The sequence below is a fragment of the Fistularia commersonii genome, chromosome 5 (assembly GCF_037954325.1).
Source record: "Fistularia commersonii isolate RoL2024-O1a breed Wild chromosome 5, RoL_Fcom_v1.0, whole genome shotgun sequence".
Classification (NCBI taxonomy): Eukaryota; Metazoa; Chordata; class Actinopteri; order Syngnathiformes; family Fistulariidae; genus Fistularia; species Fistularia commersonii.
Genome location: NC_141288.1, coordinates 6,918,366 through 6,943,274, shown reverse-complemented (window position 1 = coordinate 6,943,274; position 24,909 = coordinate 6,918,366). Strand labels below are relative to the sequence as shown.

The 24,909-nt window shown below is 40.7% G+C and overlaps 1 protein-coding gene across 8 annotated transcripts in view; it reads left to right on the top strand.

Annotated features, from left to right (window-relative positions):
• ppp1r12a (protein phosphatase 1, regulatory subunit 12A) overlaps positions 1 to 24,909 on the top strand; it is a 68,039-nt gene that overhangs the window by 34,978 nt on the left and 8,152 nt on the right. For 5 of the 8 annotated variants that reach the window (XM_086146655.1, XM_086146656.1, XM_086146661.1 and 2 more), the window contains exons 4-24: positions 1,546 to 1,705; positions 1,998 to 2,142; positions 2,626 to 2,700; positions 3,521 to 3,612; positions 3,808 to 3,965; positions 7,767 to 7,888; positions 9,821 to 9,928; positions 10,483 to 10,701; positions 11,008 to 11,099; positions 11,975 to 12,091; positions 12,810 to 12,962; positions 14,128 to 14,289; positions 14,744 to 14,905; positions 16,801 to 16,891; positions 17,026 to 17,211; positions 17,373 to 17,541; positions 21,933 to 22,054; positions 22,262 to 22,327; positions 23,561 to 23,577; positions 23,675 to 23,795; positions 23,952 to 24,056. In XM_086146655.1, the coding sequence (XP_086002781.1) occupies positions 1,546 to 1,705; positions 1,998 to 2,142; positions 2,626 to 2,700; positions 3,521 to 3,612; positions 3,808 to 3,965; positions 7,767 to 7,888; positions 9,821 to 9,928; positions 10,483 to 10,701; positions 11,008 to 11,099; positions 11,975 to 12,091; positions 12,810 to 12,962; positions 14,128 to 14,289; positions 14,744 to 14,905; positions 16,801 to 16,891; positions 17,026 to 17,211; positions 17,373 to 17,541; positions 21,933 to 22,054; positions 22,262 to 22,327; positions 23,561 to 23,577; positions 23,675 to 23,795; positions 23,952 to 24,056 (2,642 nt within the window). The remainder of the gene's footprint in view (positions 1 to 1,545; positions 1,706 to 1,997; positions 2,143 to 2,625; positions 2,701 to 3,520; positions 3,613 to 3,807; positions 3,966 to 7,766; positions 7,889 to 9,820; positions 9,929 to 10,482; positions 10,702 to 11,007; positions 11,100 to 11,974; positions 12,092 to 12,809; positions 12,963 to 14,127; positions 14,290 to 14,743; positions 14,906 to 16,800; positions 16,892 to 17,025; positions 17,212 to 17,372; positions 17,542 to 21,932; positions 22,055 to 22,261; positions 22,328 to 23,560; positions 23,578 to 23,674; positions 23,796 to 23,951; positions 24,057 to 24,909) is intronic. The other 3 variants (XM_086146658.1, XM_086146662.1, XM_086146659.1) reach the window with 2 other exon arrangements.

The following is a 24,909-nucleotide window of genomic DNA, read 5'->3' as shown; positions in this document are numbered from 1 at the left end:
GGATTACACAATCGTTTTTTTTACTGGGATAGACAGCATGTAGTTCAGATATATTATCCCACTACCTGAAACCTGTGCCTTTACATCATTGCCAAATTGACAGATCAGTGTCACAGTTTTTTTTACAGATGCAAATAAAGTGCTTGACTGTGCCCTATGGTGTTTGCAGAAGTAGACAGTCGATGTCTGGTTCTCTGTCGAGCCCTAAATACAAGGGATACCATTCACCCCGCTTGCTTAGTAACAATAAAAGAGTATAAGTGGGGATTTTGTAAAATCCACATATACAGTGCCTATCACAAGTATTCACCCCCTTGGATGTTTTACCCTTTTAGTGCTTTCATAAATCAATTATTGTCAATCAAATTTGGCTTTTTTAACACAAAATGTATTGGAAAAAACTCTTTAATGTCAAAGTGAAAACAGATTTCCACAAAGTAATGTCAATGAAATAAAAATATATAAAGTAATATAATTGTTTGCATAATTAATCACCCACTTTTTAAGTCAGTACATGAAGACAGAAGAACTCTCCAAGCAACTCAGGGAAAGGGTGATTGAGATGTACTATTCAGGGGATGGATCCAAAAAAATTTCCAAGGCATTGAACATCCCCCAGAGTTCAGTGAAATCCATCATCAAGAAATGGAAGGAATATGGCACTTTTGTGAATCTGCTTAGATCAGGCCGCCCTTATGACTGTGCAAGCAGGACACAGTGAGAGAAGCAACCAAGACCCGTATGACTTCTCTGAAGGAGTTACAAGCTTCAGCTGCTGAGATGGGAGAGACTGTGCATATAGCAACTGCTGCCCGGGTTCTTCACCAGTCAAAGCTTTTTGGGAGAGTGGCAATGAGAAAGCCACTGTTGGAGAAAAGTCATTTAGATCTCGACTAGAGTTTGCCAAAAAGCACGTGGAAGACTCCATGGTCAATTGGAAAAAAAATTTTTTTTGTCTGATGAGACCACAATCAAGCTTTTTGGCCATCAGACAAGACCTCATGTTTGGCGGAAACCAAACACTGCACACACCATCCCCACTTTTAAGCATGGTGGTGATAGCATCATGCAGTGCGGATGTTTGTCAGCAGCCGGACCTGGAAGGCTTTTAAAGATAGAGGGCAGAATGAATACTGCAAAATACACTGAAATCCTGGGGGACAATCTTATTCAGTCTGCAAGAGAGCTATAGCTTGGGAGAAGATTTATTTACCAGCAAGGCAATGATCCGAAGCATACTGCAAAAGCTACCGAGGAATGTTTACAAAAGAACCAGGTAAATGTTCTGCAGTGGCTGAGTCAAAGTGGCTGAGATAAAATTGTCATCATCTGCTAATAGATTGTGGGTTCTTACTTCAACCTCTTGTTTAAAGTATAAGGAATTTAACTTCAACAATGAGAGTGTCTCCCCCTTCCCTCCACTCTTTTGGTGCCAGCGTTGCTGGCAATTTAATAGAAACCAATTTAATTGAAACCACAACCACAGGAAAGTAGCAGATCTGTAGGTGCCAGCCATGACAGTATCTGCCTCCTCTGTTTCACTAGGGGTAGATATCGAAGCAGCCCGGAAAGAGGAAGAGAGGATCATGTTGAGGGACGCCCGGCAGTGGCTCAACAGTGGCCAGATCCATGATGTCCGGCATGCCAAATCTGGGGGAACAGCCCTCCATGTAGCTGCTGCAAAGGGATATGTTGAGGTTTTAAAGTAAGCTGCTGCTTCCTGCAACTCTGTTATCAGACTTCACAATTTTTTTTTCTCCCAAAACAAATGTTTGTTACAACACATTTGATAACCATTTTTGTATATGAATTTTGCTTATAGACAAGCAAGCAAAGTATAATGTTAGTTGTTTTTTCTACATTTCTTTGTACTTCTTTTGGCTTGGGGTCGACAACATCTGAAAATATTAATATCACAGAGGCAAACTTAACTCCAATTAACAAATTTTACTCCACTGCCTCCAATTGTACCCACACACCCTTCCTTTGTCATGCAGGCTTTTAATCCAAGCAGGGTATGATGTAAATATTAAGGACTATGATGGCTGGACCCCTCTACATGCAGCGGCACACTGGGGCAAAGAGGAGGCATGTAGGATACTAGTTGACAACTTATGTGACATGGACCTCATTAATAAAATGGTATGTATGTGGAACCCAGTCCTACAGTTACTTTGATCAGAATCAGTGTATTGATTCTATGCCATTTATATGTCTGTTTAAATTTTTAAACATGGATTATGTTATAGATCAAGCAGCTTTGTTACTTTATTTGGTATCTAATCGTTCCTGTAAATTTAAACAACACTTTTATATATATCAACATCATTTCTGACAAGGGCAATTTCTGTTTATATTGCGCTTATTACTTATTTCCTTATTTCTTTAATTGATTTTCAGGTAATTCCATCACAATGTTTCAGATGGTTGTCATTTAAGAATGAAGCAACTTTTTTTCCTCTTATATTTTGAAAAACTAAATGGAATATTATAACTGTAGTATTTGAATGGCACATGGCTATAAATATCAGATGTATATGAATCTCAGGAAGGGAGGGCAAAAATGTATTTCCTATCTTTCCTTCCTTGTCATTGGTATTTATTGATGATATTTATTTTCCACAGGGCCAGACAGCTTTTGATGTAGCAGATGAAGATGTTCTAGGTTACTTAGAAGAACTGCAAAAGAAACAAAATTTGGTAAGTTACTCAGTACACAAGGTACTATTTGTATTTTACGACCTTTAATTTAGTCCATTCGAGTAAACCCCTAAGTACAGGTACCAAGCCTTTTTAGTTTGCCCACTACTGATCGCTACCTTTCTTCAGGGGAACTCCAAAACAGAAAAACGTCCAACCTTTTTCAAGGAGACTTGTTTCAGAGCTAAAGCTGTGTGTAAAGGAAAGCTCCATAACCAGTGCCATGAGGAACTCAGGGTGCATGTCACGTAACCCCCTGGAGCTTTTTTTTACCACCTTTGCGGAGGGTCATTGGTTGACAACTCCCCCTCTTCAATGAGTGTTGACCATATTTGGCCACATGTCTGATGTCTGACACAACCACAAAATCAATTATTGAACAATTCCATAGGGTGTCTTGGTGCCAAGTGCACCAATGGAACACCAGTATGCCTGAAAATGGTGTTTGCTATGGACAATCCATGATGAACACATAATTCCAGCAACAAAACAATGCTCGGATTTGGATTGGGGGTCCATTTTTCCCCATCATGCCCAACCAACTCTCACTGTCACTGCCCACTTCAACATTGAAATCCTGCTGCAGAACAACGGAGTCTCTGGCAGGATTGCTCTCTGACATCTTCCATAGGACAAGAAAACCTTATTTTAAACTTTTTCGCTAGAAAATTATCAAGGCCCAGAAAGGAATGTAAATGCATATATTGCTTTTTTTATTTGTTTGTCTATTGTCTTTTTACCGGAAAATCTCTATTACAAGCCAAGGTGTCTCACTTGTGGACCAGTTTGCATCTGCTTATTAATGCTTTCTTTGTTCCAGCTGATGAGTGAGAAGAAAGATGTGAAGAAATCTCCTTTAATTGAAACCACAACCACAGGAGACAATAATCAATCACTGAAACCTCTGAAAAGGTTAGGAAATAGCTTGAAATAAATCTGCTACTGACACATCTATTGTGCTTTCTTAAAAATTGTATTTATTTAATTTTTTAATGGAACATGCTTGAAATCAATGCCTCGGCATCACATTCCTCTTTGTAGTCTCGAACAGAAGTTGACAACAGAGTTGTACCTCTGCACTAATACTGTGTGTTTTGTACACTGTAGCAAAGAAACACTGCTTCTGGAGCCAGAAAAGACGGCCCCTCGCATCGAGACCCTGGAACCAGAGAAGGTGGATGAGGAGGAGGAGGTAAAGAAAGACGAATCCAGCTGCTCCAGTGAGGAGGAGGAGGAGGAGGATTCAGAGTCAGAGACTGAAGCAGGTATACTGCAGTTGTTTTTGTTCAGGCCTGTGTGGAAGAGGATCTAAGCCAGAATTGGATTCTTGCCCAGTTAGTTACAGTTGGACAATAAAGTAAAAAACATGAAAAGTCTAATCAGACCACACTTTTTCTATTTACATGTAAATCGAAATATCTGCTTACTTGGCTGAATCTTGGCTGAGTTTTTCTAGCAAGCGATTACTTTATTTCCACTTTGATTTGAAGATTGAACAATATTAATTTGCTTTATTTTTCGGTAGTCATAATAATGATCTTCTTCTTCTTCTTCTTTCGGCTTTTCCCTTCAGGGGTCGCCACAGCGAATCAACTTTCTCCATTTAACCCTATTCTCCGTATCCTCCTCTCTCACACCAACTACCTTCATATCCTCCCTCACCACGTCCATAAATCTTCTCTTTGGTCTTCCTCGAGACCTCTTGCCTGGCAGCTCCAATTCCAGCATCCGTCTACCAATATATTCTCTATCCCTCCTCTGTACGTGACCGAACCATCTCAGTCTGGCTTCTCTGACCTTCTCTCCAAAACATCTAACATGTGCTGTTCCTCTGATAGACTCATTCCTAATCCTTTCCATCCTGGTCACTCCCAAAGAGAACCTTAACATCTTCATCTCTGCAACCTCTAGTTCTGCCTGCTGTCTTTTGGTCATTGTAACCGTTTCTAATCCATACAGTATTGCTGGTCTCACCTCTTGTCTTGTACACCTTTCCTTTCATTCTGGCCGATAGTGTTCTATCACATAGTATCCCTGACACTTTTCTCCACCCACTCCAACCTGCTTGGGCCTGTCTCTTCACCTCTTTTCCACACTCTCCGTTGCTCTGGACTGTTGTACCCAAGTACCTGAATCCTCCAACTTCTTGATCTCCACTCCCTGTAACCTCACCGTTCCACCGGAGTTCCTCTCATTCACACACATATATTCTGTCTTGCTGCGACTGACTTTCATTCCTCTCCTTTCCAGAGCATACCTCCACCTCTCTAGATTTTCCTCTACCTGTCTTCTGCTCTCACTACAGATCATAATGTCATCCGCAAACATCATGGTCCATGGGGATTCCTGTCGAACCTCATCTGTCAGCCTATCCATCACCATTGCGAACAAGAAGGGGCTCAGAGCTGATCCCTGATGGAGTCCCACCTTGGACTTCTCTGTTACCCCTACAGCGCACTGTACCAATGTCTCACAGCTAGCATACATGTCCTGCACCAGTTTAACATACTCCTCTGCCACTCCAGACTTCCTCATACAATACCAGAGCTCCTCTCTTGGCACCCTGTCATATGCTTTTTCTAGGTCTACAAAAACACAATGCAGCTCCCTCTGTACTTCTCTATTAGCATTCTCAATGCAAATATTGCATCTGTAGTTCTTCCTTGGCATGAAGCCATACCGCTGTTCACAAATGCTGACTTCTGCACTCTGTCTAGTTTCCACCACTCTTTCCCATAACTTCATTGTATGGCTCATCAACTTTATCCCTCTATCGTTGCCGCAATTCTGCACATCCCCTTTATTCTTAAAAATAGGCACCATCCCACTTTGTCTCCATTCTTCAGACATCTTCTCACTCTCTAAGATCCTGCTGAATAATCTAGTCAGAAAATCTACCGCTGCCTTTCCTAGACACTTCCACAGCTCCCCAGGTATATCATCAGGACCAACTGCTTTTCCACAGTTCATCTTATGCTACTTTTGTGGTCTACAATAGTCACCTCTTCTACCTTTGCCTCTCTTTCATTTTCCACATTCATCAGCTCTTCAAAGTACTCTTTTCATCTTCCCATCACTCTTCTAGAATCTGTCAATACATTTCCCTCTCTATCGTTAATCACCCAGACCTGTTGTACATCCTTTCCATCTTTATCTCTCTGTTTCGCCAGCCTGTATAGATCATTCTCACCCTCCTTACTATCCAACGGAGCATACAAGTCATCGTACGCCCTTTTATTTGCCTTTGCTACCTCTATCTTTACCTTTCGCCGTATCTCCCTGAACTCCTGTCTGTTCTCTTCTCTTCAATCCTCTCAGTATCCCACTTCTTTGCTAATTGTTTTGTCTGTATATTCTCCTGCACTTCCTCGTTCCACCACCAAGTCTCCTTATCTACTTTCCTTCCAGATGACACACCAAGTACTCTTTTACCTGTCTCCCTGATAACACTAGCTGTAGTTGTCCAATCATCTGGAAGCTCACCCTGACCACCCAGACCCTTTCTCAACTCCTCCCTGAAAACCATGCAACACTCCTCCCTTTTCAGCTTCCACCACTTTGTCCTCTGCTCTGCCTTTGTCCTGTTGATCTTCCTTGTCACCAGAGTCATCCTATAAACCAGCATGCTGTGCTCTGTGGCTACACTCTCATTTACAAGTACTTTGCAGTCACTGATCTCTTTCAGGTTACCTCGTCTATACAAGATGTACTCTACCTGCGTGCTCCTACCTCCGCTCTTATAAGTTACCGTATGTTCCTGTTTTTTCTGGAAAAAAGTGTTCACTCCAGCCATTTCCATCCTTTTTGCAAAATCTACCACCATCTGTATCTCTGCGTTCCGATCTTGTATACCAAATCTGCCCATCACTTCTTCATCACCTCTATTGCCTGCACCAACATGTCCATTGGAGTCTGCACCAGTTACCACTCTCTAATTTCTTGGAATATTCTGCATCACTTCATCCAACTCATTCCAGAACTTCTCCTTCTCTTCAAATTCACATCCCACCTGCGGGGCATAGCCACTAACAACATTGAGCATCACACATTCACTTTCCAGTTTCAGACTCATAACTATCTGACATTCTTTTCACCTCTAGGACGTTCCTAACAAACTCCTCCTTCAAGATAACTCCTGCTCCATCTCTCTTCTTGTCAGTACCATAATAGTACAACTTAAAGCCTGCTCCGAAGCTTCTTGCTTTACCACCTCTCCACCTTGTCTCCTGGACACACAGTATATCCACCTTCCTTCTCTGCATCATGTCGACCAACTCTCTACCTTTTGCTGTCATAGTTCTGATATTCAAAGTCCATACTCTCAGTCCCAGGCTCTTTCCTTTCCTCCTTTCTGTCTGCTTCCGAACACGCACTCCTCCTCTTCTTCTTGTTTTTGTTCCTCGACCCCCAGTAGCCCAATTTCCATTAGTACCCTGTAGGTCATCAGTACCAATGGCGGTCGTTGTTAACCCGGTCCACGACCGATCCGGTATGATATGGTTATGGTTGACTCGCATATTTGGTTTTGACAAAAGTTTTACGCCGAATGCCCTTCCTTACGCAACCCTCTGCATTTATCCGGGCTCGGGACTGGCACAGGGAGACACTGCTCCGTGCCCCTCAAGGCAGGCTTGGGGAGACACGGGCCAGTGCCACCCTGAGGCTGAATTAGTCATAATAATGATAACGTATGCCATATATTATATAATACTTTCTTGGTGATCTACATGATAATTCTTTCGATATTTTTGCCTCATTTTCTCAAATTATAGAGGTAAATCCCCCCTTCATGTAGAATTATTCCAGGTTCTATACAGTTCAACTATGATTTAATGATGATTGACTGCCAAATTTAAGTGAAGGGTTTAATGAACTGTCAAAACACAACACAAGGATTTTATTAGTCAAAGATCAATTTGTGGAAGTAGAGAATCATGATACATATCATCTTTCAAAAAAATACACAATATTGAATACAGAATTAAATATATTTTCCTAAGCCCCATGAATAATTTTTGATATGGCTGCTCTGAAAACTTACAATCCCTTTATCTCTTTGTTCTCAGACAAAAGTAAATCCTTAGCGACTGTGAGCAACAGCAGAACATCTACTCCAACCACCATAGTCTCGTCCTCGCCGACCAGCCTGACCAACCAGCTGATGACCCCAACATCGCCCACAAAGAAGGTACATCCCTGTATCACATACTGAAGCATCTACAGATATCACTCAAACCAGCAAACAATGTTTTTCTAGTTCTAGGGGGCCCAAGAGGGAAAATTAAAGATGCCAAGCTCTGATATACAGAAACTACAACAGCATTCTGCCTCCTTATGTTTTAAGAAAAAAAAAGGAATTATATGCTTCCATCAATGTCTTCTCCTCCTCAAGGGGAAAGTTGTCTTCACAATTGGCTTAAGAGCTTCAAGCTCCGCATAAATTAGTTTGTACACCTAACAATGTGCTCTTCAAATTTCGGTACAATGACCCCACAAATGTCGAAGGCCCTGAGAATGAGAATTACAGATGGTTATGGCTGATGTTTTACAAACAGGCAAGTGCAGCCTGGAGTAACTGGCAACAGTTTTATTATAAGATTCTTCAGCTTATGCTTGGACACCTATGGGACAGAGCCATGGATATACTTGGCTAGTTCTAGGAAAGAACCAGGCCTTGAGGAGCTTTTCCATGTTTGAGACTACTCCCCTCTGCTGGCCATACTGAGATTGAGCACAGAACTGGAATATAAAATCCTGTATGGGCATGTGCCTCACAAATCCAATGGCTGAAAAGCTTTATTTGATATCTCAATTTCTTGCAAAACACATGCCTTATGTTGCCTTGGCCTCATGTAGAACGGAAGATATCCATAATATGAAAACAAAAAACTAGAGAAATATTAGAAACCGTTTTGGAGTCCTTAATGTATCTTATATACTAGTAACAATGTGATGCTGTATTTTATTTTAGTCCCATTGAATCTTATTAATTGTAGAAATAGGCAATATATTCATATTTTATTCCTTCACTGTGATACTGTCTTGTTTTTAAATCAAGAATTGTGATGCATAATTCATTAATTCATTCATTTTCTATACTGCTGATCATGCACTCAGGCTCTAGGGAGTGCTGGAGCCTATCCGAACTGTCATTGGGCGGGAAGTGGGGTATTCCGTGGAGCAGTTACAGGTTGAGTCCAGGGCCACCTATAGATATACAACCATTCACTGTCTCATTCACACGTCTAGAAGATTTAGAGTGTGATACATCATTTCAGTCGTAATCAGTTTCAAGTTTAACGGATGTTTTTGTTGCTTCATTTTTTTATTTTTTTATTTTCTTATTTTTTTCCCTCATTTATTTTTGGACACTTGGACATACAAGTTTGAACAACAGCTAAATTACCTGTTCCTGTCATAAGTAAGTGAACAATAAATTGTTCAAAATTAGTAGGAAAATTCCACAACAAAAATCAAATGAAAAGAAATAGATAATCAAGAATGTTTGATCCAATCATTCTGAAGAAATTTCAGCTTATGTATTATTGATAATACTATCAAAAAGGAGTTCTTAACAATATTTTATATATATAGAAACATACATATGTGTGTATATGTATATATATATATACACACACACACACACACACACACACACACACACACATATATATATATTCTATTTATTTAGCCTTCCCCAGCCCCAGTCAGTGGGCACCAATCTAGACTTTCTTTATGTTGCTCCTCATTTTCGTTTCTCACAATGATCATTCTCAATCATCGGTTGAATCCCGGTGCTCACACATCACAATGTCTGCTGTCTAATAACCATATGAAGCATTAACAATTTACAATTTTCATACTACTGGATGTTTGCTGAATCTATGGCTAATTCCAAATCAGAGCAATCATGTTGCCCCTCCTCCTTGAACCCCGGTCTGGCAATAAGCATTTTGTGTTCTGACTAGGCTTTAATAGTCCTGACATAAATTGCATTTCTTTTGCTGCTGCTTCATTGTTACTCTTTTTCTCTATCTCAATCTCTGTCCCCCTCCCTGTCTACCCCAATCCCCTGTCTTCGCTGCGTCTCATCCTGGGCTCTTGCCTTGGTTGGCTTTAGTTTGATTATATTACCCCCCTCATGCCTGTGGTGGAGTCAGGCTGTCCTGCATTATGGCGTCAGGGCTTGCGCAAAACTGGTATTTCTCTTGTGCCCAAAAAACTCATGGTGAGGCTTTGGTATGCACTCAAGTTGTTCCTTCATCCTACATGCACCTGTGCACTTAAAAAAAATTGTAATGCTCCCCTAACCCTGCTGGTCCAACCTCCCTACTGTTCACTCGCACCCATCAACCCCCTGTGATGTTTTGACATGTCCTTGAAACACACCTTATGGTATTCATGTCCATGTGAGTGTGTCAGTGTGTGGCTTGTGTGTTCTATTCAGCCATATGTCATTTTTTAAAGTATGTTCATCCAGATGAAATGTGAGAACTTACCTCACTGTCTAAAGAGTGCTGGTTTGACAAAATGACAGCAGGATTCAGTGTAGGTGTTGGTCCCGTGAACCTGGATGTGATTGTACCTCTTAACTGGCATGCCTCCCGCCCAAACGCTGACCGTCTCTCCCTTTTATACACCAAAAAATGCAGCTCAATAAAATTATTCAATAATTGATTTTTTATTTTTTTGGTTGCTGAACTTCAGGATTACTAATTCTCTAATATCTTCACCTATTCAAATGATTATGGCACCAAACCAGCACTTGGTCATCCTTTCCAGGTCACTCAAGTTGTTGGAAAGGTATCAACTAAAATGGACGAGGAGAGGAAGGATGAGTCCCCTGCATCGTGGCGCCTTGGCCTAAGGAAGACTGGCAGTTATGGGGCGCTGGCAGAGATCACAGCCACCAAGGAGGCTCAGAGGGAGAAGGATATGACTGGGGTGATGCGCTCGGCTTCCAGCCCTCGCCTATCATCATCCTTGGACAACAAAGACAAGGTACACTGGTCCCAGATCAGCTTCACCTAAATCAGAACGATGGATTGCATCGATTGAACAATCATCATTGCAATCTGTCCTGAACCAGTTAGCTCCTTTTCCTGTACCCTGAATGAAATTTCAGTTTGCATGTACATGATGGGATCCTTTTTTTGTTAAGACTTAAGTGTAATTTTAAATAGTTCTCTTACCTACTTTAATTCACAACTAGAATTTCTTCTTCCCTGCTCTAGTCAGTAGTAAACTGCTCATTATCTGCAATTTTTTTTTTTCAACCTCTGGTCCTGTATGTCTTCCTCTGTACAGGAAAAGGACAAAGGAACCCGGCTTGCCTACGTAGCCCCCACCATCCCCAGGAGACTGGCCAGTACCTCAGACATTGACGAGAAGGAAAACAGGTAAACCCTAGAAGCAAACCAGCTCATTTGCCACCAGGAATCTGCAAGGGAAGTTCCAACTTCCTGCCACTGTTCTGATACGCTGAGGTCATAGTTGTCTACATCGTATATGCAGCCGAGGACATGGCCTCGAGCATGTTCTGCTGAAACTCCATTTTTTGGAATTTTGGAAACTCCAAATTTGAGAAGCTGGTTTTCATAGAGGATAAAATTAGGTATAATATCAAAGGGAAGTACTTGCTCTTGGTATTTCCAGAGATCTTCAAACTTTGGGGCGTTGTTGCCTGTTTCTTTTCAAACCACCAGAAACACTGAAGCCAAATCATTGCACTGCCAAAATCTTTGCAGGTATGAAAGTCTACCAGGAGATGATGTGCGAATTGTGTTGAGAGGTCCTCTCCCTTTCAGTGGCCTGCAGAAAGAGTAGCTCACACGGCTATCATCACGATTTTTAACATGGTTGCTGTGACGGCAACAACACCACAGTCTTGTGTTGAGTTTGTAACCATCTTTTAATATAGGTTTCTTGCTTGTGATTTATGGTCAGTTCTAGTTACTATGTAATTTGTATTTTCTCAAATATATCAGTTCCTGTTTTTTATTGGATTTTTGAAAATGATTTTAGTCAATTATTTTAAGAGTTTTAGCCCCTTTTTGACACACTCTGTCAATGACACATTTTTGAATTGGACAAGTTCATTCCCAAAAAATCTTTGGATTGGTGGTCTGCTAAAATCAGACTGACTACAAAAAAAATGTTATCCCTTGCTCATAGGAGGAGTCCCAGGAAATCACTTTGGGTCCTCAGGCACTTCTTTGGTTAAAAAGTGTTAAATGTCAGTTTCTGTTTTGGATCCTGTCTTGTGGTTCCCCAGGGACTCTTCAGCTGCTGTGATAGGTAGTAGCTCTTACATTCGGCGACGCTGGGACGATGACCTGAAGAACAGTGAAGGAAGCACCTCCACGAATCGAACCCCCAGCTACCAGCGAAGGTAAGCCTCTGCTGTTGAACTGCTGCCCTCCTGGATCGATCAGATCTCTCTGCTGCCTCCAATGCCGTGTTTTACCCTCAGTGATGGCTCCTTACTTGGCCCTGGTACTAAATCCTATCTATGGACAGCAGCATTAGTTCCTAACTCTGTCATATGTTTCACAACATTGTGCTATCTATGGCATGCACGTTCATGCATATCAGAAGTTTCTGTTTAAAGTCCACAAGCCAACTTGACTTCCATTTCTCACTGCATGATGCGACTAAACATGTCCTATCAGATTTCCATGCCAGATTGGGCAGCACATTTTTGGTTGACTAGTTCCGGTCCGACTCCCAAATCAGATGTAATGTCAAGGTTTTCATGGCCTAGAGCCTCAGCATCAATGTTGGCATTCGTGATCCAGGGACCTGGGACTCAAAGTTCTCAATGCAGATAATTTTTCAGTGTTAAGTTACATATTTCAAAATTATTTTAAAATCATAGAAATTCTTAAATTTCAACATTGACACTGTAATTCTGTAAGTTGACTGGCAGCATCTGGATCTCTCAGCTATCTATCCTGTCAACTGCTTGTCTCACATGGCATGACTGCAACAGCTGTGTGTGACTGCTTTATAGCCTCAGATGTGTCTTTCTATGTTTCTTTGGATGTGTCTGTGTGTGCACCTCCATCGCTAACATGCCTCTTTCACCCACCCACCTCCTGACACGCCAGCACATCCCATACGCTAGCACTAGGGCGGAGCGGCAGCACGCGGGACGTGCCAGCCAAGTCTTCATCCACCTCCAGCCTGGACCCTAACACCTGTAATACTAAACCCTGGCAGCCACCCACTTCCCACTACCAGTCATACAGCATTTACCGCAGGTACACCAGTCTTAGCTCCTCTCACCTGTCCTTATCTGCGCTTCCCAGCTTCACTGCAGTGTCACCTTAATAAGTCAAGAGATGTGATATTAATTTTTTTTTTTTTTTTGTTGTTCCTTTAATTCAGAATAGTCTGGTGGGTGAGTCCTGCTTCAGATTAATATAATAGTTTGTTTCAAAATCCACTCATTAGACAATTGTCTAGTGGGCAAACTTTCAAATCATTCAAATTGTATACATTATTGTGCTTCAGATTTTTTTCTATCAATTTTGCAAAACTTGAACTTGTTTCTTAAACTTATAACACTCAAAATTAAGTATTGGTGAATATCTATTTTTTTTCCCCTTTCATGCCTCCAGTCTTAAGTAACACATTTTGTGAACAGGTCTGTCACCGGTGATACAAAATAACAAACTATATATAAATAACAAAGTTAAAAATATAAATATATAGATATCAACACTTGTTTCAGGTATTGTGATCATGATACTCAATGCTGTGTAATTCATGTGTTAATAGCAACATTAATTCCATGAGATTATAATCATCAGACAAAACAAAGTGAATATTTTTTTTTTTTTACTTTATTGGGTTGTTGACTGTGCATCTTTTTACGGTGCCCACATAGTTATCACTGTACTGCAAATAATGTGAATGTCATTCTTACTGTGATGGAGTCATTAATCTGCAAAACCTTGAGCATTTGCTTTCAGCCCTGTTTAGCGCAGCTCCCTGACCCTGACAGGCACCATTGACACATGCAGTTCCCACAAGTGGTAGTATATTCCATAAAAGTGACTTCAGTTGAGTGATCCTGTGGTTCAAGATATTGGACCACAGGCAATGATATCAGAGCCCCACTATGTCTCCCAAATGAAAAAGTGTGTCAAGCAGTATTTGCTCATGAGCTATAAAATAGACCATGCTTGCAGTGTCTTTTTTTTAAAGACAGATTTTTAATGCAAGCTTTGTTTTTTTTTTTTTTACCTAATTTCTTAAAGGCTCAGGATTTCCATTTTAGTCAATGTAAAAACACCAGAATCTTAACAAAAATAAAAGGAAAAGCCTTCAGAAATATTCTTTTCACATGGTCAGAGCTTGTTTTCATTGTGAAATCTCTGTCCAAACTCTCACACCTACCTTGTCTGACATCTTGCCCTGCAGCGGCTCATTCGGCAGAAGATATGAGGACTTGAGCTCCTCAACTGCCACCTCCTCCTCAACCACAAACACCTCCTCTGTTACCTCGCCCACAGGCCACCGTGGCCTGCTCTCAGGCCTGGGCTCTTCCTCCATCCGCGCTGCCTCCACCAGTCTTACCAGCAGGTATATTTAGACTGCAATGATCTGAAAACAAACAGAACATCACAGGTTTTTTTTTTGCATGTATCTGCTGCCTTGCTGAATGGTAAAGGAGGAGCAGCCTCGGTAAGCAAAGTACTCAGGAGTTCATTTACTCTCATGCTGCTGCAGCATCAGTGTATCTCATGCTTCCTGTTAATAATAAAAAAAAAAGTCCTATCCAGTAAGTATTCACTCAGTTGATCTCACAGAAATGTTAATGCTGGTCAACTTCATGAAATGATTTCTGTTTATCTAATACCAGTTTAACTTATATATGTTGATAGTTTTTTTTATGCAATTTCCTGGGCCAAAGAGTGGATCTCTACACATTCATAGAACAAATATTAGTTTGTGTAATGTTTTCTAAACTTTGTAAATCAACCATATGATATATGTATTCGAGTATTTGTTTCGTTAACTTTTGGCGCATCAACAGGTACTGGTCAGAGGAGAATGCAGATCGGGAAAAAGTGAAGGAGCGAGAGTCTGTGTCAGTTATTCCCACTATTAACACTGGCTCTACCACGACCGCAGCATCCACCACCACAACCACCAGCGGCATATCTACAACCACTGTCACGGGCCCTGAGAGACGCAGGTTACAGACCTTTACACTTCTCCATCTGAACAACCTCAGTTTATTTTGTTTGTGTTGCTCATTGTTGCTCGAAATAAGATGCGCATGTGTATGTGTGTACAAGGTGATCTCAAACATAGATAACTGAAATGTGCCCCAGGCTGAACAGTGTGTATTTATTAAAATATTTTTAAACAAAAATTCATGCTTTTAAACACACATTTTATTATTATTACTATTAACAATAGTAATAATATCCATAATAATAATAATAGCCATAAAAAGAATATTTTGTAATTCATGAAATTATGATGAGAATCTCCCAGATGAGGGGTGAAACATCTTGAAGTGAAGAAACTCAAGTCTAGTTGCCAAGACAAGAAGATTTCGACAAGAAGTCTCCATGACCTGAATGACTGAGAACCTCTGCAGAAATCTTGCTGCACAATTTGTGGATGACCACCCTTCGACTTGTGCGGGAATTAAATGAACTGAAGAAGCCCCTTTGATGAGGGGTGAAACGTCTTTAAGTGAAGAAACTCAAGTCTAGTTGCTAAGATGAGAAGATTTCGAAGAGAACTCACCATGATCTGGATGACCGTGAACCTTCCACAGACATAATGGAGACATAGATGTATCTAATCTGCGATGAAGTTTAAAGGATCCTAATCCATAATGATTTAATACATGAGATCGGCAATGGACGTGATGAAAGCATGCTTGTTTTGTATATATGCGGCTTTTCTGTTTACTTTTGAGTGTTGATTGCTGTTTCTTACTGCTAAGTGGAAAGTCTCTGGATCCCACATTTTATTTATTATCCTGACATGAGTTCTGACTGCTAAGAAGACTCAAGACTTCTCCTTCAACAGCTCTTTTTTGTAATAGTTTGTCAATTTCCATGAAACATCAGGACCACCTTGGCTACCAGTGTTTACTGTAGGCAACTTGAAAGCTGTCCTTCAGTCAAACAGTGATCCGGATGCATTTCCTCCAGATGTGTTTTCGAAGTGTGTGCATCCATGTACCCTGTCGACATGTTTAATCTCTCCTCTTCTTTGCACACAACAAAAGGAATAACGGTTGGTGTGATTGTGACCAAGAGTGCCGAGCGCATGTGCATTTTGAATGTGGTTGAAAGCTGAAATAAGCCACCTGCCACGGTGAGAGTAGGACAGGCTGGTTTTGGAGCCTGGACTGCACTGTCAACTTCTCCTTATATGGTTTTAGGGCAGAAGCTGCACAATGTCTTCAAGAGCAAGGGTCCTTGCTCATCTGAAAGTGTGTGTGTGAGCCTGTCTGGCCTTCTGTCCTACCAAATCAGAGAGTGCTAGCATCCCAGTCTAACTTGGTTGATATTTTCTTATTGTAATATTCATTCAATTTAATATCAGAATAAAAAAAAAACATTTGTGGTTAAAAGATAAAACTATTCAGTATCTCAAACAGCTGCTGCAAAAAAGTTATTTAAATGCCAGAGTTTAACTAAGGACATTGGTTACATTTTAAAACCAAAATCTGGACTTTGTACGAAGTCAAGAACAGATTTTAAATATAAAAGTTAAGTTGTGTTTGCTGCATTAGGATTATGCCTTTGCGTGTTTTAAATAAGCATTCATGACTCTCCAAAGATCCCTCTGGGAGTCCAGAATTTGATGACTTAGAAGGGAAAAGGTCCCATTGCATTGTTTTGTCTAAAAAAAAATCACAACACCGCTGTCAAGTTTAAGGATAACTTAATTTATCCAGGTATCCTCATAATGATGATGGAAATGCTGATTTAAGACTTATCATTAAGGGATTATTATGATAACATTCACCACTTACAATTGTGAGATGAAACCATTGATTCCAAGGTCATTCTATTATTTTCTCACATTGTCAGGCTGTAATGAATAAGTTTGTGTGTTGTACAGGTCCTACCTGACACCTGTGCGTGATGAGGAGTCAGAGTCCCAGAGGAAAGCTCGCTCCAGACAGGCTCGACAGTCAAGGAGGTCCACTCAGGTCAGTCACTGTACTTGCATTCATATATTTACACCCCCCAACTACAAAACAAAACCCAAAACAGGTGAAATAAACCCTGATTTCATCAGTTGTACATTTTAGACAATTCAAGACTAGCATCTTTCTCCCTTCAGGGCGTGACTCTAACTGACCTGCAAGAGGCTGAGAAAACAATTGGTAGGAGCCGTACCTCAAAGCCTCGGGAAGAGGAGAAGGATGAGAAAGAGAAGCAGGACCAGGAGAAGCAGCAGCAGGAAGAGAAGAAGGAGACAGAAACCAAGGAGGACGATTACCGACCAAAGTATCGTAGCTTTGAAGAGGTATTTCTTCTTTCCTTACCTTTTAACTATTCAAGATAATCAGCAGAAAATGTACAATAAATTGTGAAAACATTTAAACCATTGGCTTCCATTGGTGAAAACAGTAGAATTGCTTTCGTTTACTTCTCTCTTTCTCACAATTTTCTTCATTTCCCCACCAGCGGAACAGGCCATCATGTTCCTCCGCCACCACCACCATTTCCACGGTCAGCACTGCCTCCACCCTGTCCTACTCTAGCACCCCATTGTCCTCCAGTGCCCTCAACAGGCCCAACAGTCTGACGGGGATCACCTCTTCCTACAGCCGCTCCTCGAGAGACACAGAAAAAGGTAAGCAAATTTTGTTGCAAGAATCTGAAAACTGGCTGTAGTGCTGTAGATTCTCCAGTGGATTTTTTTTTGTCCTCATAAGTTGTTTGTGGCTTTTAATCTTTTTAGAAATGAATCCAGTTCTAAGTCCGATGTGAACTTTGTTTTATATCAGACTGACAGCTGCAGTTGTGTTGAAGTCATTACTTGTTATATGACCTGCAGTGCAGTAACCATGTGTCTGGAAAAAAACAGAACAGCCTCCCACATGTTCAGTCAACATTGTTGTGGAAGTCTATTAATTCATTTTTTATTTTACTTATTTTAAGTTAACAATCTCCCAGTAAGTAAACAAAGAATTACCTAAAATTAGTTCAGATAGAGTGGAAAATATACAGTTAGGTCCAGTCATATTTGGACAGTGGAACCATTTTTCCTTATTTTAGCTGTTTATGAAAACATATTTAGGATACAATTATAAAATCAATAAGCGGCTTAAATTGTCGACTCTCAAGTTTTAATTTGAGAATATTCACATCCAAATTGGAGCAAAGGTTTAGGAATTACAACTTTTTAATACATAGCCACCTCTTTCAAGGGATCAAGACTAATTGGACAATTGACTCAGAAGGCTGCAAAAAAAATAACAGGGCTGCATGGGCTTTTCCCTCGATAACCTGTCATCAATTAAGCAGTTAAAAGGTCTGGAGTTGATTACAGGTGTGGTGCTTGCTTTTGGAAGCTGTTGCTATGAACAGCGAAGGAGCTCTCAATGGAAGTGAAACAGACCATCCTGAGGCTGAAAAAAAAGAAATAAATCAGAGAGATAGAGCAGAAATGTTAGGGGTGACCAAATCAACAGTTTGGTACATTCTGAGGAGAAAAAAGGAGTGCAGTGGTGAGCTTGGGAACTCCAGGCCTGGATGTCCACGGAAAGCAACGGTGGATGATCGCAGAATCCTTCCCATGGTGAAGAAAAACCCTGTCATAACATCCTCTCAAGTGAACACTCTCCAGGAAGTAGGTGTATCAGTATCTAAGAGAAGACTTCATGAGAGTTAACAATTTACTTTGGGATAAATAAAATTGTTCTTATTCTTAATACCGTATTTTCACGACTATAAGGCGCACAGAAAAGTCTTAGTTTTTCTTCAAAATGTGCGGCGCGCCCTATATTGCAGTGCGCCCTGTGCGTGTTGTTGTAAGGCGGACGTAGTAGAGAACACCATGAGAACGTTAAAGGGGGAAGTTGGGCGTTGATTGTGTATAAAAGAACGGGTATGTGCGTTATGCAGAACATTGTTGTTTTAACAACCCTAAAACATCGCCGACCAACACATCCAGCCCAGCCACATCGCTAACATGGATGAGGTGCCGCTCACTTTCAACATACCGGTGAGTCACACTGTGCAGTAGAAGGGGACCAGCACGGTAGAGATATGCACAACGGGGTACGAAAAGTCTTCTGGGAGACCACAGTTTCACTAAGAGTGGAAGGCAGTGAATGGATCGTAGAAGCTTGGGCTAACATGTCTGCTGGCACTGTTGTTCGAGCTTTCGCAAAAGCCGTCATCATTTCTGAGGAGCTGCACGGCACAAAAAGTGACTGACCGTGAAGAACGTAAACCTGGCATGTTTGACGGAGATTTAGCGCAGCTGTTCAAATCAGAAACAGAGGATGAGGACTTCGATGGGTTCAATTGATGATGATTACATGTAAAAAAAAAAATGTGAATACCAAACTCAGTTTTGCTCCCGCTCTATTTTTAAATACGTATGTAGTAGAGGACTCCATGAGAACGTTAAAGGGGGAAGTGTGGGCGTGGATTGTATATAAAACCTGCACCCTATAAGCAGGTGCGCCTTATGTGTGTGTTAAATACAATAATGGCACACATAACTGAGACTGCGCCTTTTAGTACGGTGCGCCTTATGGTCGTGAAAATACGGTACAATGATTCACCACAAGGTACAAACCATTAATCAGCCTCAAAAATAGAAAGGCCAGAATTGACTTTGCCAAAAAACACCCAAAGAAGCTGGCCCAGTTCTGGAATAGCATACTTTGAACAGATGAGATTAAGACGAATCTGTACCTGAATGCTGGGAAGAAGAACGTTAGGAGAAGAATTGGAACAACTCATGATCCAAAGCAGACCACATCTTTTGTGAAACATGGTGGAGGCAGTGTAATGGCATGGGCATTCATGATTTCCAATGGCACTGGGTCACTTGTGTTCATTAATGATGTGACAAGACAGAAGCAGCCGGATGAATTCTGAAGGGTATAGGGATATACTTTCTGCTCAGATTCAGCCAATGCAGCAAAGTTGATTGGACATCACTTCACAGTACAGATGGGCAATGATCCAAATCATACTGCAAAAGCAACTCAGGAGTTTTTTAAAGCAAAGACGTGGAACATTGTGAAATGGCTAAGTCAATCACCAGATCTCAACCCAATCGAGCATGCATTTCACTTGCTTAAGACAAAACTTAAGGAAGAAAGACCCCACAAAAAAAGCAACAACTGATGACAGCTGCAGGAAAGGCCTGGCGAAGCATCATAAAAGAGGAAATCCAGTGTTTGGTGATGTCCATGGGTTCCAGATTTGAGGCAGTCATTGCCTGCAAAGGATTCTCAACAAAATATTGAAGAGCTACATTTTACTGAGGGTTATATTTATGTGTTATTTATTACTTTTGAGCCTTTGAAATGAAGTGTGTTTGAATAAAAATAGCTATAATTCCTACATGCTTAATCATTTTTTTTTTTTCAACTGCACTTCAATTCCATTGTAGTTGTTTCGTCTCATCCATTGTGGTGGCATGCAGAGCCCAAATCATGACGATTGTGTCGCTGTCAAAATATCTCTGGGCCTAATTGTATAATGATAAATTATATAGAATTAAGGAAAAACACAAATTTGACAAAAAATGTCTCCAAGTTGTTTGAAGTAATGTTCCACAGAGGAGGTCATTACTAAGAGGAACAGGATGAAGAACGTGTTTTTCCCTCATCAGCTGAAAAGTCACAGTCATGTCTTGGGAAAAAAATTGGAGCCCCGAATGAACCTTAACACTCTTATTTCAGTTATTTTTTAATATCACATCCAAAATGTGGTCCAGAGTTTTTGTCAGCCAGGTGATGTTGGTTGAAATCTGGTTGTGTTGTGTCCATGTTCACATGGGCAAATTGCCGGGGACTGATCAAGGTCAGGGAGCTAGAGAAGAATTGGGTTGGTTTTAGATGAAGTTGCTCTCCTAGTTCTACAAAGCATCCCTGGGAAAATAAAAAGGCAGTTTCAGTCTATTCTCCCAAAGGAAATGCTGACTGCTTTGTTCTCTTGCATCGAAGGTCTTATTTTTCTCTCTGCACTCCAGCCAAGTCTAGTTGTTGTCCCAGTTGTGTGCAGTTGAACCTGGACTTTTCCATCCTCCTGTGGACTGTTGTCTGATTTGCCCCCATTTGTGCGCTGAGTGTGCATATCAACAACGACTGGGTCGAATTATGGAAAGGTTGAATGGGAGACAGATCAAAGAGAGGGAATGAGCAAATGTTGGTAATCACATCAAGGCTTTCAACATTTGCCATCAGTGAGCCCAGCCTATCGATGCTGATAGGGGCACAGATAATTAAGAAAAAGATTGTTTACTTCAGCTTACTCTTGTCCTCCATTTAAACATTATTTAAGTATCATATTGGCACGTGATTATTTTAAAGTGTTTGAAATATATCATGTTTGCCTCAATGTTTTTTCAACATCCAGTGCTGAAATCCAAACCAAAACATTACGAGTCAACATCAAAAGATGTCTAAATCTTTTTGTGTGATGGGTCAAATCAAGGAAGATGTTGTATTTCTGTTACTAGGGAAAGCAACTTTAACACAATCAACAGCAGCTGTTCTAATTATAAATCTAATGGGTGACATCAGGCATCATGACAGTGACATCAGAACCTATACTCCTGGATATATCCAAATGTACCAATTGTAAAAAAACTGCCTGTGTCCACTTGGGTATCCACTGGATTCTCCAGTTTCCTCCCACAGTACAAAAACATGCAGGAGGTTATTTGGTATACATTGGAAAAATTGCCCAGATGTGTGTGACAGATTGAATGGTTGTTTAATTGTTACCTGCCATCGACTGGCAACCGGTCCAGGGTGTACCCTGCCTCCCACCCAATGACAGCAGGGATAGACTTCAGTATCCCCGCAACCCTAAATGCAGGCTAAGCGGGTGCTAATTATTGGAGGAGGTGAGTTCTATCATAAATGAATGTCTTGTTTTGCACTTTTTACAAGTGTCCACAACAGGGTTAAGCACAAGGTCACTAACAATCTATCGTTACTTACACATGAATGTTTCTTATAAAAGCTCTAAATGCCATCTTGTTTTCCCGGGCAGAAGCGGACAAGAAGGAGGAGGAGAAAGAGGGGGATGACAAGTCTCAACCTCGCTCAATACGTGACCGCCGGCGGCCCCGTGAGAAGAGACGCTCCACTGGAGTCTCCTTCTGGACCCAAGATGTGAGCCTCTCCCACTCCACCAGTTTCCAAGACATTTTTCTTTGATTTTCTTTTCTTATAATGTTTTTAAGAAAAACACTGTAAATCTTTAAAATGCTCATTGCGATGTTTGGCACCTTCCGAAAGTTACACTGCACAGGGACTTTCTGTCCCACTTTTTTGATTCAATGTGGGATCCGGATGTAACTTTTTTTGTTTTTTATTCAGGGTGATGAGAATGACCCTGATCAGCAGTCTGACACAGAGGAAGGCAACACCAAGGGAGAGCCACAGGTGCCTCAATATAGACACACACATAAACAGTATCTGAAGTAAAAATAAAGCTAACAAAGCTTTATGCAGAGGACGCACAGCCATGAAAAAGTTTAGATTTTAAGTCTTACAATTATGTCCCTGTTGTGCTGCAGTATCAATTTTTTCAGAAATCATGTTTTCCTGTGACATAAAACAAGCTGTCATTGTTGGAGAAGTCACTCGAAGTCATGTTTGCAAAAAAGTCTGAAAATTATTTCATATGTTATTTTGTGGATGGTTGGGAATGCTTGCCTCTCTTCTGGAGCATGATTAATAACATTGAACTCAATTTGGTTTGCTTCATGATCAAAATATAATGTGGTATGGAATGGATGTATTTCTCTGTGCTTTTGCTAAACCCTGATTTCTTGATTGGCACACCTGTTTCAAATCATCTACCTCTCCCAAATTAGTATATCAACATTGTGTTTAGTTTTGAAAATGAAGAAGAATTGTATTTTATTTTACTAAATTGTAATAAGTAATAGAGTCATTTGTTGTTCTAACCCCACAATCAGAACTGAGGAATGCAGTGTTGCCATGGCCAGAGGTTGCCCATCATCAAAGATGCCATGAACATATTAATTTATCTGCTACTCAAATGCCAAATTTAACAGACACGGGCTAGCAGCTGTAGCTGTTAGCATTAAGGTTAATGGTGCTATTAGTGGGCCTTGAAGGTGTCTGCAAAGTTGTTTACAACTTTCAAGTGTGCCTTGAAAGATGTTGAAAAAAATCTAAACTTCTTAATGTTTATACCAGACTATCCCATTTATTGATAATTTACCCGACTGGCTCAAATTATATCCTGTATCGGGTTGTAGTACCATGATGTAAGTGAACCCCACTCAGTAATAAGTCTGGATGGCTGAAGCCCTCCCTCTTTTCTTCCCCTCCCCCAATAAACCTCCAGGTTGCAGCAAGTGATTAAGTTTACAACAACAGCTGTACCATTATGTTCATTGATTGGGCAGAAAAGGGTCAGTCAGTCTCAGACCACACCCTGAGCCTGAAGATATTGAACTTCCTGTCACAGAAAAGTATAAAAACATTGCTAATTAGTATGCTAATTGTGTAGGGAATGAGGGGATGCGGATGGGCAGAGTGGAGGTATAATCCAACATCAGCTGTTCTGTTCTTAGCCCTGTTTTACAATGCCTTTCATGTCTATCTTAACTCTGACATGGTCCTCTGCTTTTTTCTTCCTTCCAGAGTGACAGATTGTCCAGGTAGGCATTACAACTTTTTTTACTGCTTTCTCTCTCCTATGACCCTCCATTTGGTCAGCACAGAGGGAGATTTAACAAACTCTCTCACCTGTTGCAGGAGCGAGAGCAGCACTTCATCCTTAGATCACAAGGACACTCTTCTGAGTCGTAGCTATGGTGACAGTCGAAGGCCATACTCAAGCCGACTGGATAGGGATGACACCACTGATTATAAGAAGGTGGGCAGTCTTTTAGGGCGCCAAAATTGTTTTGGTTGTGTTGCCTCTGTTAACCAACAACCAAATGCAGAGCCCTGATTCAAAATGTTAAACACAAATACGATTACAGCCATTTGATTACAACCATCTTTTATACTTGTTTGACCTGGGATACAGCTCTATGAGCAGATCTTAGCTGAGAATGAGAAGTTGAAGGCCCAGTTACGTGACACAGACCTGGAGCTTGCAGACTTGAAGCTTCAGCTTGAGAAGGCCACACAGGTAGGCTTCATATTTGTTTTCATAACTTTGCCCAACTCTGATATTTTTTCTGTATTTACCCTGTAATGTAGAGTGTGAGACCTCATTCTACATTAAAAATCCAGATCAGTCTCTGAAGAAATCCTGAGGTGTTGCCAAAGGAATTTGTGTTGTTAAAATTAAGCAGATCATTATCTAGCAAGTATCAAGAAATTGTATAAGAATTGCCAGGTCTAACATGAGGAAAGTTAGAGGAGATTTGTGAGGAGTTACAGGAAAACATAAGTCTCACAATAATATCAGCAAAAGATGTTTTATGGTAAAATACAGTAATACCTTGAGTAACGAATTTAATTTGTTCCCTGACCAAACTCCTATCTCAGTTTGCTCATATATCAAATTTGATTTCCCCATGGAAATGAATTGAAATGCGATTAATCCATTCCATCCCTCAGTTTTTTTGTCATATGTTTTAAGACAGATGTAGCCAATAAATAACAAATACTTTATCATGAATTATAGTCCAAAATAAAAGAGAATGTAAAGGAATAAACTGGTTTTATCTTGAAGATTGCACAAAGATGCAGCTGCAGAGAAAGTCGTCAGAGGAGGTTGGGGGGGCCTTTCATTTTGTGCTTTCGCTTAACTTAACTTACTCTGTACAAACATAATAATGTAGTTCATGCTAAATTTAACTTGCACACTATGCTACACTTTATCGCTAAACTTAATTTGGCAAGAGAGTGAATGCCGGTCCTCTTTAAAACGATCAAACCATCCCCAACTGATGAGTCTTCAGGTGCACCAAATCTCATGCCTTCCCACAGATGATGATCTTGGTCCTGGTATCTCACCAACAAGTTCTTCATCTCCC